We start from the raw sequence: 13,947 nt of genomic DNA, 5'->3' as shown, positions 1-13,947 counted from the left end.
ATAATACAAATATAAAGCAATACAATTCTCAAGACGTTTCGACTGCAACACAAGCAATCGTCAGGTGTGAAATCCACAGCAAGAAAATTAGAAAAAAGTGGCGGTTTTCTTGCTGTGGATTTCACACCTGCCCAAGTGAAAGTATTTTTCATGCAAGCCATCAGCCGCACGGCCTTCTGGGAGTGCATTCCCAGAAGGCCGTGTGGCCAATGGGTTCTGTGAAAAATACTGCAGCTAAAGGATTGTGTGGAGTAAGAAATACTTTAACTTTTTAACGTGGAGGGACGGATAAGTCAAGGAGATAGTCTGCTATTTATGATTTATATTCTTTGCAACATTAATGATTACGTCGAGTTACTTACTACCTTAAGCGGGAGTCCCGGGTTTGAACTCTGATCTCGACACGGACAGTTCGGTGCCGAAACAGGCTTTAAACACCCGAGGCGCCTGTAAAAATCCCACCACTTACCGTATATATCTATCCAAATAAACCTTTAAGATCGCCGATTTAACAAAATAATTCAACTCGTATTCGTCTGCCTTCTTTAAACTTTAAAAAACTGCAGCGAAAAAAACGACAAGTACGAAGAAGTTTGCAAAATTTAGAGTTTTTAATTGACGTTTTCTTGTCTTTTTGCATTCACAAGAAGCAAGAAGAGCAAAGAACGCCACGACATTAAACCGCGAACGAGCGACGTTGGCGAAATTCCTTCCAAAGTCCAATCCAAGTTTCCAGCACAGCCACTGCTCCTAGATTCCGGGGGTGCACTCATCAGACAACACATTCCTCCTGCGGAGGGAGCTGGTCGGAACGTTGGGTTGCTCGGTCAATGGCCAGGGTCAACGGCGGCGTGGTGTATTCCGCAAACATGCCCGACTGTGATGGCGGGCACAAGCCGGCGTGAGTAGGTTAAACGTTGAGTTTTATAAGGGCACCACGGGGTGACCAGCCCCTCCCCACCCAGCCCCACCCCTCCCAACCCCCACCCAGCCCCTCCCCACCCTCCCCTCTCCACCCAGCCCCACCCCTCCCATTTTTAGATGCACGACGGACGGACGGACACAATAATCCCCTGTGGGCTGGTGTAACCAGGAGGTTCCTACCAGTATTATCCTCCGCAACGATGAGGCTGTCTGGATCGCCGATCCCTGGGAGGAGAGGTGACTTCGCCTGTCGAGTATTTCTCTCCGCGCCGTGTCTCAAATGTCCCTCTCCTCTTTAACGAGGTTTGCTTTGCTGCCTCCGCCCACCTTCGTCAACAACAACTGTGGTGTAAACAGAATGCTGTGTTTCTTCCACGGCAGTGAACTTGCAAAATAATTTAGCAACTTTCGCAAAAAGGGGGACCATAATTCAGTGCAGGAGCTCGGTGACCTAAAATGGGCACAAGAGATTACCGGCCCGATACTGTTTGCTAAACCTGGGTAAATTTAAAGTTTAGCGATTTCAGATATGGCACTCGGGGTGGAACAATGCATAAATTCATCGGTTTATATCGTTTCTTAAGCTCCCAATATACAGGCATCAAACCGTGTCGGAATAAATATATTTCGACTCGTATATGTTGCACGCGATGAGTTCACGTCACCCCTGTAACCACGAGGGGAGCACCCATTTACCACAAAGTTAAAATAAATAATTCTTAAAACGAGGCGGAGGGATGTTAATCGTTCAATCCATTACAAGGAACGAGCGCAACACGTTTGTTAAAAACCACTGCTTGATGAAAGCCTCCCCACGCCGCGTGGGTCGTGGTGCTTATTTGGCCAAACTTCACCGCCCTAATCAAGTGACAGACCCATCTCAAAAGCCGTTGACCTCCATTTCACACCACGACGGCGCAACTTCCCCGGCTCACCTTCAAGCCGAGACTTTGAATCTCACCTCGCTGCCGCCTGCCTTTCAACCAAAGCCTCCACCGACGTCATCCACCGAGGTGCGAAGCCGGCACAAGCGGCCTAACACTGTTTTTCGAACGACGCGGCCGCTACTTTAACCACCCGCTGTGAAGCAGGCGGTGGCCGCGTTTCGCCGTCAACGCGCCCGGCGCGGTGTTAACGGGAGCGGGCGGCTGCAGGACCCGGACCGTGCGCCTCTCTACGCAAAACAACAGCAGGCAAAGGCGCCGCGCCGCTCTCTGGCCCGGTCACTTGGCGACGATGTCCTCGATGTGGCGCCGCTCCTTGGGGCAAGAGGAGGAGAGCACGAGGGGCTCGGCCTCTGTGATCACGACGTCGTCTTCCACGCGCACGCCCAGGCCCCGAAAGCGTGCGGGCACAGACTCGTCCGCGCGGGGAATGTACAGGCCTAGGCCGGGGGTGGGGGGGGGGCGGGGAGTGGGGGGGGAACACCGGGGACGTTAGTTAGCCCGACGGCGCTCCGATGTCTTCTTCTTGGTTCTTTCGGTAAAGTCACGTAGAAGGGAAATAATAAAATAATACAAATAAAACATAACAAAATAATTCTTACGACGTATCGGCCACAACGCAAGCAGCCGTCCTCAGGTGAAGAACAGGTCTGACGGCTGCTTGCGTTGTGGCCGAGACGTCGTGAGAATCATTTTATTATGTTTTATTTTTATTATTCTATTATTTCCCTTCTACGTGACTTTACCGAAAGAACCAAGAAGATGAATCCCTGCAGTCACGAAAGCGCTCCGATGCTTTTTGGGGTTTTTACTGCACCCGTTTGTCTGGCACGGTGTCTGACGTTTCGCCGCAAGCGCTTGCGAGCTTTTTCCGGAACTGAAATGTCGGACAACGCGCGGTGCAACCCAGCAACGCAATGGAGAGAGCTATGGAGCAGACACTGCACAAAATAATAACCTGCATATGTTTGTGACGTAGTGTAGCAGTGAGCGCATTGCACTACGATCCCGGCGAATGCCGTGAACCTGGTTCAATTCCCCACTGACCAGACCCGACTCTCCCCTAGGTCAACCCGACCTTAAATGAGTACTCGGTGTGGTGAAAACATCAGCACTGGGAAGTCAAAGGCGGGCGGCCCCTCGTGCGCTGTGCTGGCCTTCGTGGGTGCTCACTTACAGCACTTGCCCCAACAGCCTGTTAAAGGCTACACAGGGGATATCTGCCTTTGTCGGGGAGAGTTGGAGGAGGGACTTGCCAGGTTCGATGGTGATGGCCATGCCAGGCTGCAGGGCGATGCTGCGCGACACGTCCGGAGTATCGTGCACGTCCATGCCCAGGTAGTGGCCTACGTGGTGTGGGCAGTACTGCCGTGCCGCCTGTAAATACACACGCTCACGCTCGGGTGGTGCTCTCGATTTTTCTGAAGAATCTGAAAATCAGACGATCCAAAAAAAGTCTACATGACCCAGCCAACGCAGCCTTGCCTGCCGGAGGAGCTCACCGATGGGACTTTGTCCAGATATTTCAAAAATATGTGAGCTCCTCACACAATCCAGTCTGGTTAAACCCAGGATGGATCGTAGGAAGGCCAGCCTAAATGTTTCTAACCGGCGAAGATGTTCCATTAGGGGGGGGTCCACGTTTCGCAAGCATAGAGAAGGGAGGGAATAACCGTGGCCGAGAAGACCTGAAGCTTCATGTGGAGCGACAGACCAGGTAGCTTCCACACAGCGTTATGCAGCCGATGAAAAGATAATTCCGCTCGACTGATTCGGTGTGAGACCTCTGCTGTCAAACCGAAGCTGGTTCATGAGCATGCTGCCCAGGTATGGGAAACTCTCCACTATCTCCACAACTGCCCTATCACCAATTTGGAGTTGTGGGAGTGGAGTGTCCGCCGATGGTAAGTCCCCACCTCTTCGTGGCAAGCTCCAGGTTCAGCAGCAGCACCTCTAACTCCTCCTTTCGAGTGAGCAGCAATTACCAGATCATCGGCATACATAACATGGTTTAGCAATAGGCAGCCATCCCTTGACCGCACCCGGGCATCGATCAGCCTCCCATTGTATCTGTAACAGATGGAAATTCCTCCGGTACAGCTATTGAAGGCTTCCCGAACTCCATGGTCGAAATGGATGTTAAATAATGTGGGAGCCAGAGGACATCCCTGTCGCACCCCAAAGTGAACAGGGAATGGTTCCGACTCCCGGCCACGTAGTTTTACTCGGGCCCGCTCACCATCATGAAGATCCTTAATGATCGTGAGCAGCGGGTCAGGGACTCCAAAAGCACGAAGAACAACCCAGAGCCCAGGCCTACTGATGGTATCCTAGGCCTTGACCAGGTCAATAAAGCAGAGATGTAGATCTTGTTGGAATTCTCTACATCTCTGCTGTAGTAGACGGACAGAAAATATGGCATTTGTGCAGGACCGCCCTTTCCTGAAACCGCATTGGGGCTCCGCAAGCCTCTCCTCAGCGTGCCTGGCAAGGCGAGGTTGAATAATCCTTGCCAGGACCTTTCCCGGCACACTGAGGAGTGAAATACCCCTGTAGTTGTTACAGTCTGTGCGGCCACCCTTTTCATGTACACACACACAAGCCACTGGGCTCAAACCTCCGCGATAACCGCCCGGCAACGTCGGCGACTGGACCCAGCGCCGCGATGATTCACGGCGACTGCTGTGCGGTGAAGAGGACGGCGTAGAGTCATAGATGGTTAATACGCCATCCGCAGCAGTAACCGGGGCGGCCTGCCAGATCAGAACCGTGAACCCCCTGCGCGACGAGCGGCGAGCGCTTGCCTTGGCGGCGGCGCCGGGGGAAAGGCCGCCGTCGAGGATGCCGAGCCCCTGGAGCCGTTGGCCGAGCTGGAGCAGCATGAGGGAGTAGAGGCCCTCCATGGTGGAGCCCGCGCGGCACCCGCACAGGCACAGCTTCTGCACGTCCAGGACGGCCTCATACAACTCCGCCTGGGGTCCCGAGAAGCTGGTGGGGGGGGAGGGGGGGGGTGCAAAAACGAGCAGCCGGGTAACTGAGGCATCGATTGGCAATAGATTCTCAATCTCAGGACAACGCATCGCACGTATCATTTGTGGGTGCTTTTTATTTATTTTGTATTCCCCTTCGTTAAGCCCTCGGGTTTTTGTTCGCGGAGTTTCCGTTGCCCCCTTCCTGGACTGTGACCGGTGCTTTGTACTGGGCTGGTGTTGAGTCGCAATTAAAAACAAAAATTTACAAATATGGACCATGACACTGGCACACAATGGCCGACTCGTTTCAAATGCCGCAAGCGAATCTTCAACGTTCACTGCGAAGCAGTCATAGCATACATTTTACGTATAATACACCCCCAGTGATAATCATATGCATTACACATTCTATGCAAGTGATAAGCTCTTACAGCTAGGCTAATGACGCAATTTAGAACGCGCGAGACGGAAAAACAAGAAGCAATATAAACGAGCTGGTAAAAAACGAGAAACACAAATTGATTCTTAAATATTTTTTTTTTACATTCCACAGAATCACTGGTGGGGGTTTGGCGGGGGGGGTTGGTGTCACAAGTGTTTGTAAGAGCACTGCTGCTGCTGCTGCTGGTGTGAACGCTGCTGCGTCGTACCAGCCCGACACGGGCCAGGTGCGGGTGACGTCACTCGCGTAGCCGTGGAGCTCACAGCCTCCATCCAACAGCACCATCTCTCCATCCTGCACAGCGTCACGCAAAGACAAAGATCCCCCGTCTCACCTCAACACCTCCGGTGGGCTAAAGAAGTGAATTATTTTGTCCTTTGAAAAACGTGACACGTTTTTTACTGTTTGGCCGTGTCGGGTTGGTGGAGGGTTACGACACATTTATAAATAACGCGATCTGACCCAAAAACCTATATTATGAATAATGTTGGTCGCGAAAGCCTACGTGTTAAACTCAACACCTCTGATTAGCAAAATTGGCTACATAAGGCATGAAAGAAGTTCAACAGACATACATAGGCTGTCGGGGGAAGTGCTGTTAGCGAGCACCTATCAAGGGCGGCACGGCACACGAGGGGGTGGGTGGTCAGCACCACGCCTGGCCGCCTTTGTCTCCTCGGTAGCGATTTTTACACATCGCACCAGGTACCTATTTGATGTTGAATTGACGTAGGGGAAACCCGGGACCGATTCAAATATTTGTCGCCGATATTGTGTGAACATGAATCGAACTCGGGTCGCCGGGTTCATAGTGCAGCCTGCTAACCGTTACACTACTGGCGCTGCCCATCACACACACACGCATACGTGCCTATTTGCAAGTGTGCATGTGGGTGCCCATCGGGTGTGCAGTCACCTGTATAATCTGGTTGTTCTTCACGTAGTGCAGGATGTTGGCGCGGTTCCCTCCAGCCACCACGGGGGGGTACGCGAGGATCTCAGCTCCAAGGGCCCGGCACTCAAACTCAAACTGCACCGTGCACGCACAACGCAACACAACGGCGCTGAAACGATTCATCCTGAATCAAGCGAATCCATGCTCATGATTCGGGATATTGATTTTATTCTATAAGCGATTCTTAATTGTCTCCTGTCGACTATCTCGACGAATCAGATAACACTGGCGAACAGTGGCACTAATTTTCCCAAAATATTATTGTGTTATATCAAGATTAGTCAAGTGAATGGACCGATAATCGGCAGAGTAATTGATTGCTTCAACAAACTGCACTACTGTCATTGTTTTTCTTTTAGTATCATTTTGTAATTTTTGTCCGGGTTATTCGGCAAAATTTTCCATGAGCATTCAGCATATAGCTTGCACAAAATCACATTTAACTGAATGTTACGGGCATAATTTGGATTTATGTATCGTAAGGGTTAATAGATCATTGATGCCTAGTTGCATGCAAACTAATCATGGCGGGTCATTTCTCCTTTCCTTTTTTATGACCAAGTGTTTCTGCTGTGGAAAGCTGGGATGATGAGCCCATTAAGTCAATTAATCGATCAGAAATATGAAGGAGGTCGTGGGTTCGATCTCGACCCTGACGCCTGTATTTCTGGAGTTTGCTCCGGGTCCTCCGGTTTTTCCCTCCACATTTAGAAACGTGAGTTTAGAGTATTTGGCTGCTGCTATAATTTGCCACGTGATAAGCCACTTCATTGGGCTATCATTTGTGGCCAGGTCGCTTCTGAAAAAGACCTGTAAGCCCAGTGGACCTTACTTGGTAAATAATTTAGTTCATAGTTTGTAGTTCTGACACTCTCTGTGAACGATGAGGAAGGCATCGGAGCACCTTGGCGTAGAGGAATGCCTCGTCCACAGGCGGGGAGCTCGCTCGCATCGTCTCCACCATCGCCTGCAGCACCGCACCATGGGGCCACAGAGTCAACTCAGTCACTCGTAGGGTTATTTACTCACATAGTCAGTCACTAGCCCACTCACTCACTCTTCATAGTACCACTCACACTCACTGGGATGGGTCACGCACTCGCTCACTCACTGGGTCACTCACTCCGTAGCGTCATCCACTCACTCACTGGGTCTATGTCTCACAGGGTGACTCCATTCACTCACGGGGTCACTCAATTGCTCTCGTGCACCTGTTACAAGTTTACTCACGCACACTGGGTCTCTCACTCAACGCGTCAAACACTCACTCACTGGGTCACTCAATCACCCACACCGATACTCACTCACTAGCCCATTTACCCCCTCGCTTACCGTCACAGCTCACACCCCGCCCTCACCTGCGCCGTGATCTCCGCAGCAGCCCTCATGACGCGCACCTCCGCCTGCGACTTGACGAGGCGTAGCGCGGCCACGTGTTTACGCAGCGAGTGCACGCGGCCCTGCGCCGCCGCTGGCGCCAGCATTGGCCCCACGTGCCGCTCGTGCATCTCCGGGTGCGGGGGGTCCCTGTGCGGGTAGTACCACCACGCGGGGGGTTCGCCGGCATGCGCCAACACGCGTGCCAACTCCTGCAGCGGGAAGGCCTCGTCCACGCCCGTAAGGGCCACCGCACCGTCCGGGCCTGAGCGCGGCCCGTCCCAAAGCTCCCGCGTCGCGTCGCGCGGAGGCACCAGCAGCACGGCCTTGTGGGTAGCCGCAGTCGCCCCACCTAGGCAAAAGTTTTTTGGTTTTGATCGCTTGCTCGCGTGATTCACTCTCTCGTGCAGCTGCTCCAAGGATTGTTTTTTTAGCTGAGATTCCCTCAGCTAAAAAGCAGTGGCATAACTATCATACGTGCTGGCCATACAAATGCACCAGGGCCCAATGGACCGGGGGAGCCGAGGCACCGAGCTATGAAGAGGGAAAGAAAGTAAGAGGTACCGCCTTGTAATTCTCTTCACCGGGGCCCATGCCAACCACTCTACTCCACTGCCCGCAACAGAGACAAATCGTCTGAAATGACTCTCGGAGGGGTTGATGAAAGAAGCATGTCAAAAAACAAATGTCGCTCATTGAATGAACATAGGCAGTGTGTTTTGAGCTTTGTGAAATATCACAATCCTTTAACGTTCTGGAGCGCTGCATGTGCGCCATCTAGTGACGTCAAGGGGTATAACTGCTGCACCTTTACCGTAGGGAAGACTTGATGCTCCAGAATTTCTACATTAAAACGCGCAGTGCATGATGGGAGTCAGGACTGCAAAGAGCTACGTCACAGCACACAATGCATTATGGGAGTTGGGCAGGTGAAGCCACAGTGAGCCAGCATTCACCGGGTAACTTCAAACCCAGTATCGCGGCACTCGATCCAGGAGCTGCCATCTCAAGTGAATGAATTGGCAGCTGCTATCTGTGAATAAGCAGAATGAATTCACAGGAGAAGACTTCAACTCCGGCACTGCTATTAATTGATGCTGTTTTGCTATAAAACAGCACCCAATTGTTTTTAATGTCGTGCTTTGCACGCCGAGGATTTAGGCACCTCGTCTGGGCAGCAGCAGCAGCAAGCTGTCGGGTTCCTGGAAGCCGGTAAGGTACAGCAGGTCGCTGTGCTGGTGGAAGGGGTAGGGGATGTCGTTGGTCATGATGCACGTCGGGTTGGAAGGCACCAGGACGACGCTGCCTGGCGACTCCGCCTGCACTGCTGCCATCAGCCGGTGCCGCCGCAGAGCAAACTCCTCGCGCGTGAACCCTGGCATCACCTCCCCTGCAAGCGTTAACCGTCGCCCCCATTGTGAGCGGTAGCACAATATGCACATGGTACAATACGAGCAGCAGCAGGAATTACAGAGTCCATTGAAAAAGTTAGTCATTAATTTATTTTGTCTGTAACATTTCAACAAGTCTCAATCTAACGTGGGTTCCCCTTCAAAGTACAGGCCCAGGAAAAGCTCCATGGCTCGAATTAGAGCCATTCTGAGTTCACCCTGGGGTGCGACAGTGATGTCCTCTGATCCTAGGATTATGAAACATATTTTTTGAATGTGTGTATGTACAGGTGTCTGCATTTTGTGCATGTGTGCATATATGGTACCTGGTTGGAGGAGATGAGGGTGCGTGTGAGGTGCCGGCTGGCCCAGGTATCGTCCCGTCAGCTGTGGGCTGGAGGCTCCCTCAGGCTGTCCGCTCGTCACGCTCCGACAGAACCACCGCGTCTGCGGAAGCCAGGCCCTCAGATTCCGCACTGCATCTGTAACCGAACGTGGCGGCCAGCAGCGATTCGTCAGGCTCAGGCAGACAGGGGGCTATGCAACAATACATAAAGTAGAGCTCCCGGAAGTATGTATGGGTTGCACTGCGTGTTGCTCCGCAGGATGTCCAACGTTTTGCTCCATGTGCTGGGAATTCAGTTCCTGAGATTTGGTGTCAGTTGGTTAGCTGCTCCTGCATATTGTCTTATGATGCTCCACACCTTACTGATAAAGACTTGATAAAATAACACCCACTCTCGATACGCCATTACATATGGGTATAATGATTATACACTTTGGTTTTTTTCGGTAAAGTCACGTAGGTATAAAATAAAATAAATCGCGACGTTTCGGGCGCAACACAAGCGTCCCACCTGATGACGGACGCTTGTGTTGCGCCCAAAACGTCGTGATTTATTTTATTTTATACCTACGTGACTTTACCCCGAAAGAACCAAAGAGTATGGATTCCTGCAGTCACGAAAGCTTCAAATCAAGATATCATGATTATTATATTTGTTCCATTGTAAATGTATTTCACAATTGTATTTGTTCGTGCTTTCTTTGCTGCACTTCCAGTACGAAGATTACTGAAGTTATGCAACTGCAGTCCACATCGACCAGCCTGACCTCAAGTCTTTTCATCGTTGCAACTTTACAGTCTACAACGCTTATAGGCGGCAGGATTGGGCGCCGCGGTGGAGAGGTGTTAACTACCCCCCCCCCCCCGGTATACAGGAGGTCGTGGGTTCGATCCCGATCCCGACCCTGACATCGACAAGCTGACAAATGATCTGCAGATGACACGTAGCAACATCACTCCTCCAGAGAAAAGTTTGTCAGGACACGCCTGAAAAAGTTTTAAGCCTCAATGTACTGTAGCTTTCTTGGGTAAACCGTAAAAAGGCAGATGTCAGTTACACAATAATTGCTTAATACGGTAAATTAATTAGCTGTTAAAATTATTACATCATATAAATCACCGTGACGTCAATTACTCTGGAAAGATTTGCAAACCACCAGTCTTGTAAATGCGTGCAGAGCGCAGCCCTGCAATTGCTCGCTCATGTCACTGCTGGCAGTAGGGCCTACAAAAAAAAGCCATCTAAAAAGGTAATTTAGGCACCCTTTTCATTGCTGACTAGACTCCTTAAAAATGTAAATGAATCCCAAGTTAAATTGTGAATATTATTATTTCATTGTCATAAAATATTAGGGGCCGTCCATAAATTACGTCACGCACCTGGGGGGGGGGGTCAGACATGTGACGAGGGTGGGGTTTGAGAAATGTGACGTCACATCAAAATGCGCAACTTTAAATATAGACAACACGTTCTGCTTAATTAAATAGACTTTTAAATACATATTTTATCCTACAAAATCAGAGTGCAGCGCCACATTAAATACGCACTACAATGACAATATTTTAAAGCGATTTGCAGCATATTTCATTTTGGGGGAGGGGGGCAGAGCTTTGTGACGTCATCTTTGAGGAGGGGGGGTCTGACTTTTTTTGACGCCGCGTGACAAAGAGAGGGGGGGGGTCAAAAATCGTCCAAAATAGCGTGACGTCATTTATGGACGGCCCCTTTAAAAAACAGAGCAAAGATATACTTTTTAAACGGACTGTAGAGTATACAAATACAACACAACAAGCGAACGCCGCTCCTTCCCATATCTGTCCCCTCCACATACAAAAAAACAAAACAAATAAAAAGGTAAATATTTTCTACACATATTCTTAGGTTTTTTCGGTAAAGTCACGTAGGTAAAAAATTCAAATTAATAAAAGTAAAATAAAAATCACGACGTTTCGGAGGCAACACAAGCCTCCGTCTTCAGGTGGAACCGTCACAGCACGATAGCTGTATCAAGTGTGTTGCCTCCGAAACGTCGTGATTTTTATTTTACTTTTATTAATTTAAATTTTTTTACCTACGTGACTTTACCGAAAAAACCTAAGCATATGAATCCTTGCAGTCACGAAAGCTTCAAATCTAGAATTTTCTACACATCTCATCAGGCACCCCGCGCGCACGTGCCGACACACGTGCCGGGCATGTTGACATCCGGGTCACGGGGTCACGGCTCGTCAACTCAACGGGGTCACGACCCTCACCGTTGGCGCGGCGCGCGCTCAGCGCGGCCCGGCACGGGAAGGCGAGCGCCATGGCGGGCTTGGCGGAGAGGGTTGGCGGCGAGTTGACAGTGCGGCGATACAGCAACGACGACGAAAAGTGTTTGGGAGAGGGGACCCCCCACAAGGCGGAGCGAGGAGAAAACCGCGAGATGGGGGGGCGAGAGAGGTAGAGGAAGAGCAAGCCCGGTACCGGTCACGTGACGCGAGCCCGGCCCCTCGGGGGTCATGACCTTCACATGCCCCGCCCACCGCCAACTTAAGCTCCGCCCAGCTTCCCCCCCCCCCCACCGCTGTAAGCCCCTCCCCCCCGCCCACAAGCATTAAAAGGTTCCCACCCATCATGGGACCTCCTTTGCCAGTACCAAAATATACTAATAGGGTTTTCCCCCTTTTTTTGGCAACAAAACTGACACCTTTTGCAAGGAATCATGCTTACATTAACCACAATACTTGCAGTCAAATGCAAAAAAAAGCTGTTTCTGGTGTGGACCAATCAGTTTCAAAGACAATGCATAAATTATCAGAGTATTGTTTTTTGTTTGCATTTGACTGCCAGTATTGTGGTTAATGTAAGCGTGATTCCTTGCAAAAGGTGTTAGTTTTGTTGCCAGAAAAAAGGGGAAAACCCCTATTAGTATAGGTTCCCACCCCTTGGTGTAGTTACGCCCCTTGTGTGATCACGCCCACACTTCACACCACCCCCCCCTCTATTCTGTGGATAAAAAAGCCCCTCGTTCCCCTGCTCGGGTTCCCACCTCTGTGGTACAAAATACGGGACATGTCATGGGGAATTTGAATATTGCGCAATGCCATTAAAAAGAACGACGTGGAAATCAGTGGCTCTCAACCTTTACTGCAGCCTTGGCACCCCCCTTTGGTTCTCAATCGTAAAAAATATATTGATAAATACATAGCTTTCATTAATTTGTATTTCGATGATTTACCTTCTAAAATCAGCTGGCCATGTCCCTCTCCACCCTCACAGTTGGGGCATCTCGCACCCTCAGGTGAAGAGCCACTGGTGTAAATGCATTGAGTTGTGTGACAGTCGGACGCGATTGACAAAAGCTGGGGCCTTTTAATGTCCATGAAAGTCTTACGGATCTCCAAGGATAACCATCTGAAAAGGACGAACCTGGGTAAACCAGCGCAGATGGCAACCCGAGCCCCCTGTCCATGCTCGGGGAATGCTTGGCATGGACTGGATCACTTTTCCCTTCGAGGGCCAGAGGAATTCAAGGTACCTGTCCCATCAACCACACATTCACGCACGCCTTGGTGACTTGTCACTGGACGAGGCCCTTGCAATGACAGACAAGACTGCACTTCAGTTAGAAGCATAGAATTGCCACTTTGAAAATGTTCCCCTCTCCAGAACCCAATTAAGGGTGGTGAGGATGCTTACAGTGACGGATCAAGGTCTTCGGAGCCGTATCGCTGTGGTTGGTCTCATGTGGCCACGGTCCGTGTGAAATGAAGGCACAGGTCACATCTAACCCACAAGTGTAAAGGAGCCCAGTGGGTGGAAGATAGGTCTCCTGGCTGCAGCAGCAGCTTGGACGTTGCCGAGGCGATATGGGGAGCTGAGACCCTTGAGTTTGTGTCTCATGGTAGACGCTACCACAAAGCGTATTGGCGTGAACTCCCTCCCCCCTACACGACTTGGTTATAAGATTGATACTGGTAGGAACCTCCTGGTTACACCAGCCCTCAGGGGATTATTGTGTCCGTCCGTCGTGCATCCAAAAATGGGAGGGGTGGGGCTGGGTGGGGAGGGGCTGGTCACCCCGTGGTGCCCTTATAAAACTCAACGTTTAACCTACTCACGCCGGCTTGTGCCTGCCCTCACAGTCGGGCATATTTGCGGAATACACCACGCCGCCGTTGACCCTGGCCATTGACCGAGCAACCCAACGTTCCTACCAGCTCCCTCCGCAGGAATGTGTTTTTTGGATTGTGTTTAAGTGAACAGCGGTGCATTTTTTTTAATGAAAGCCACATCAACACGAATCATGAAGGGTGGCCATGTGGCTTAGAGATCAGAGCACCCGAGCCGGCGCTGCTAAGATGATGGTTTCAAATCTGGGCAACCTTCCGTCATTTAACCTAAGTTTTCAAGCGTTGTCGATTGTCCCAGTCTGGTCAACCATGGTCTAAAAAAAAATCCTCACAAACGTTGGTTTCACACCAAACCTAAATTGCATCTCTTAGAATACAAAATAACAGCTTTCGAGACAATTCTCCCTCTACTATTCATCGCAATGGAATTTTTTTAATTCTTCCAGTACCAAAAAATGGCTTCTACAGGCAGCCCAAAAT

General features: G+C 50.5%; 1 protein-coding gene across 1 annotated transcript; it reads right to left on the bottom strand.

Annotated features, from left to right (window-relative positions):
- Window positions 1-1,187: 1,187 nt before the first annotated feature.
- XPNPEP3 (X-prolyl aminopeptidase 3) lies at window positions 1,188-11,858 on the bottom strand. Its single transcript, XM_078605011.1, has 10 exons — window positions 11,608-11,858; window positions 9,332-9,487; window positions 8,780-9,004; window positions 7,596-7,966; window positions 7,142-7,204; window positions 6,199-6,312; window positions 5,491-5,576; window positions 4,673-4,856; window positions 3,125-3,245; window positions 1,188-2,308 (listed from the first exon to the last, which is right to left on the bottom strand). The coding sequence occupies exons 1-10, from the start codon at window positions 11,657-11,659 to the stop codon at window positions 2,148-2,150; spliced, it is 1,533 nt and encodes a 510-aa protein (XP_078461137.1). The 5' UTR covers window positions 11,660-11,858; the 3' UTR covers window positions 1,188-2,147.
- Between the last annotated feature and the right edge of the window lie 2,089 nt (window positions 11,859-13,947).

This window comes from Lampetra planeri, chromosome 23, assembly GCF_965212315.1.
Source record: "Lampetra planeri chromosome 23, kcLamPlan1.2.h2, whole genome shotgun sequence".
Taxonomy (NCBI): Eukaryota; Metazoa; Chordata; class Hyperoartia; order Petromyzontiformes; family Petromyzontidae; genus Lampetra; species Lampetra planeri.
This window is presented reverse-complemented; position numbering and strand designations above follow the sequence as displayed.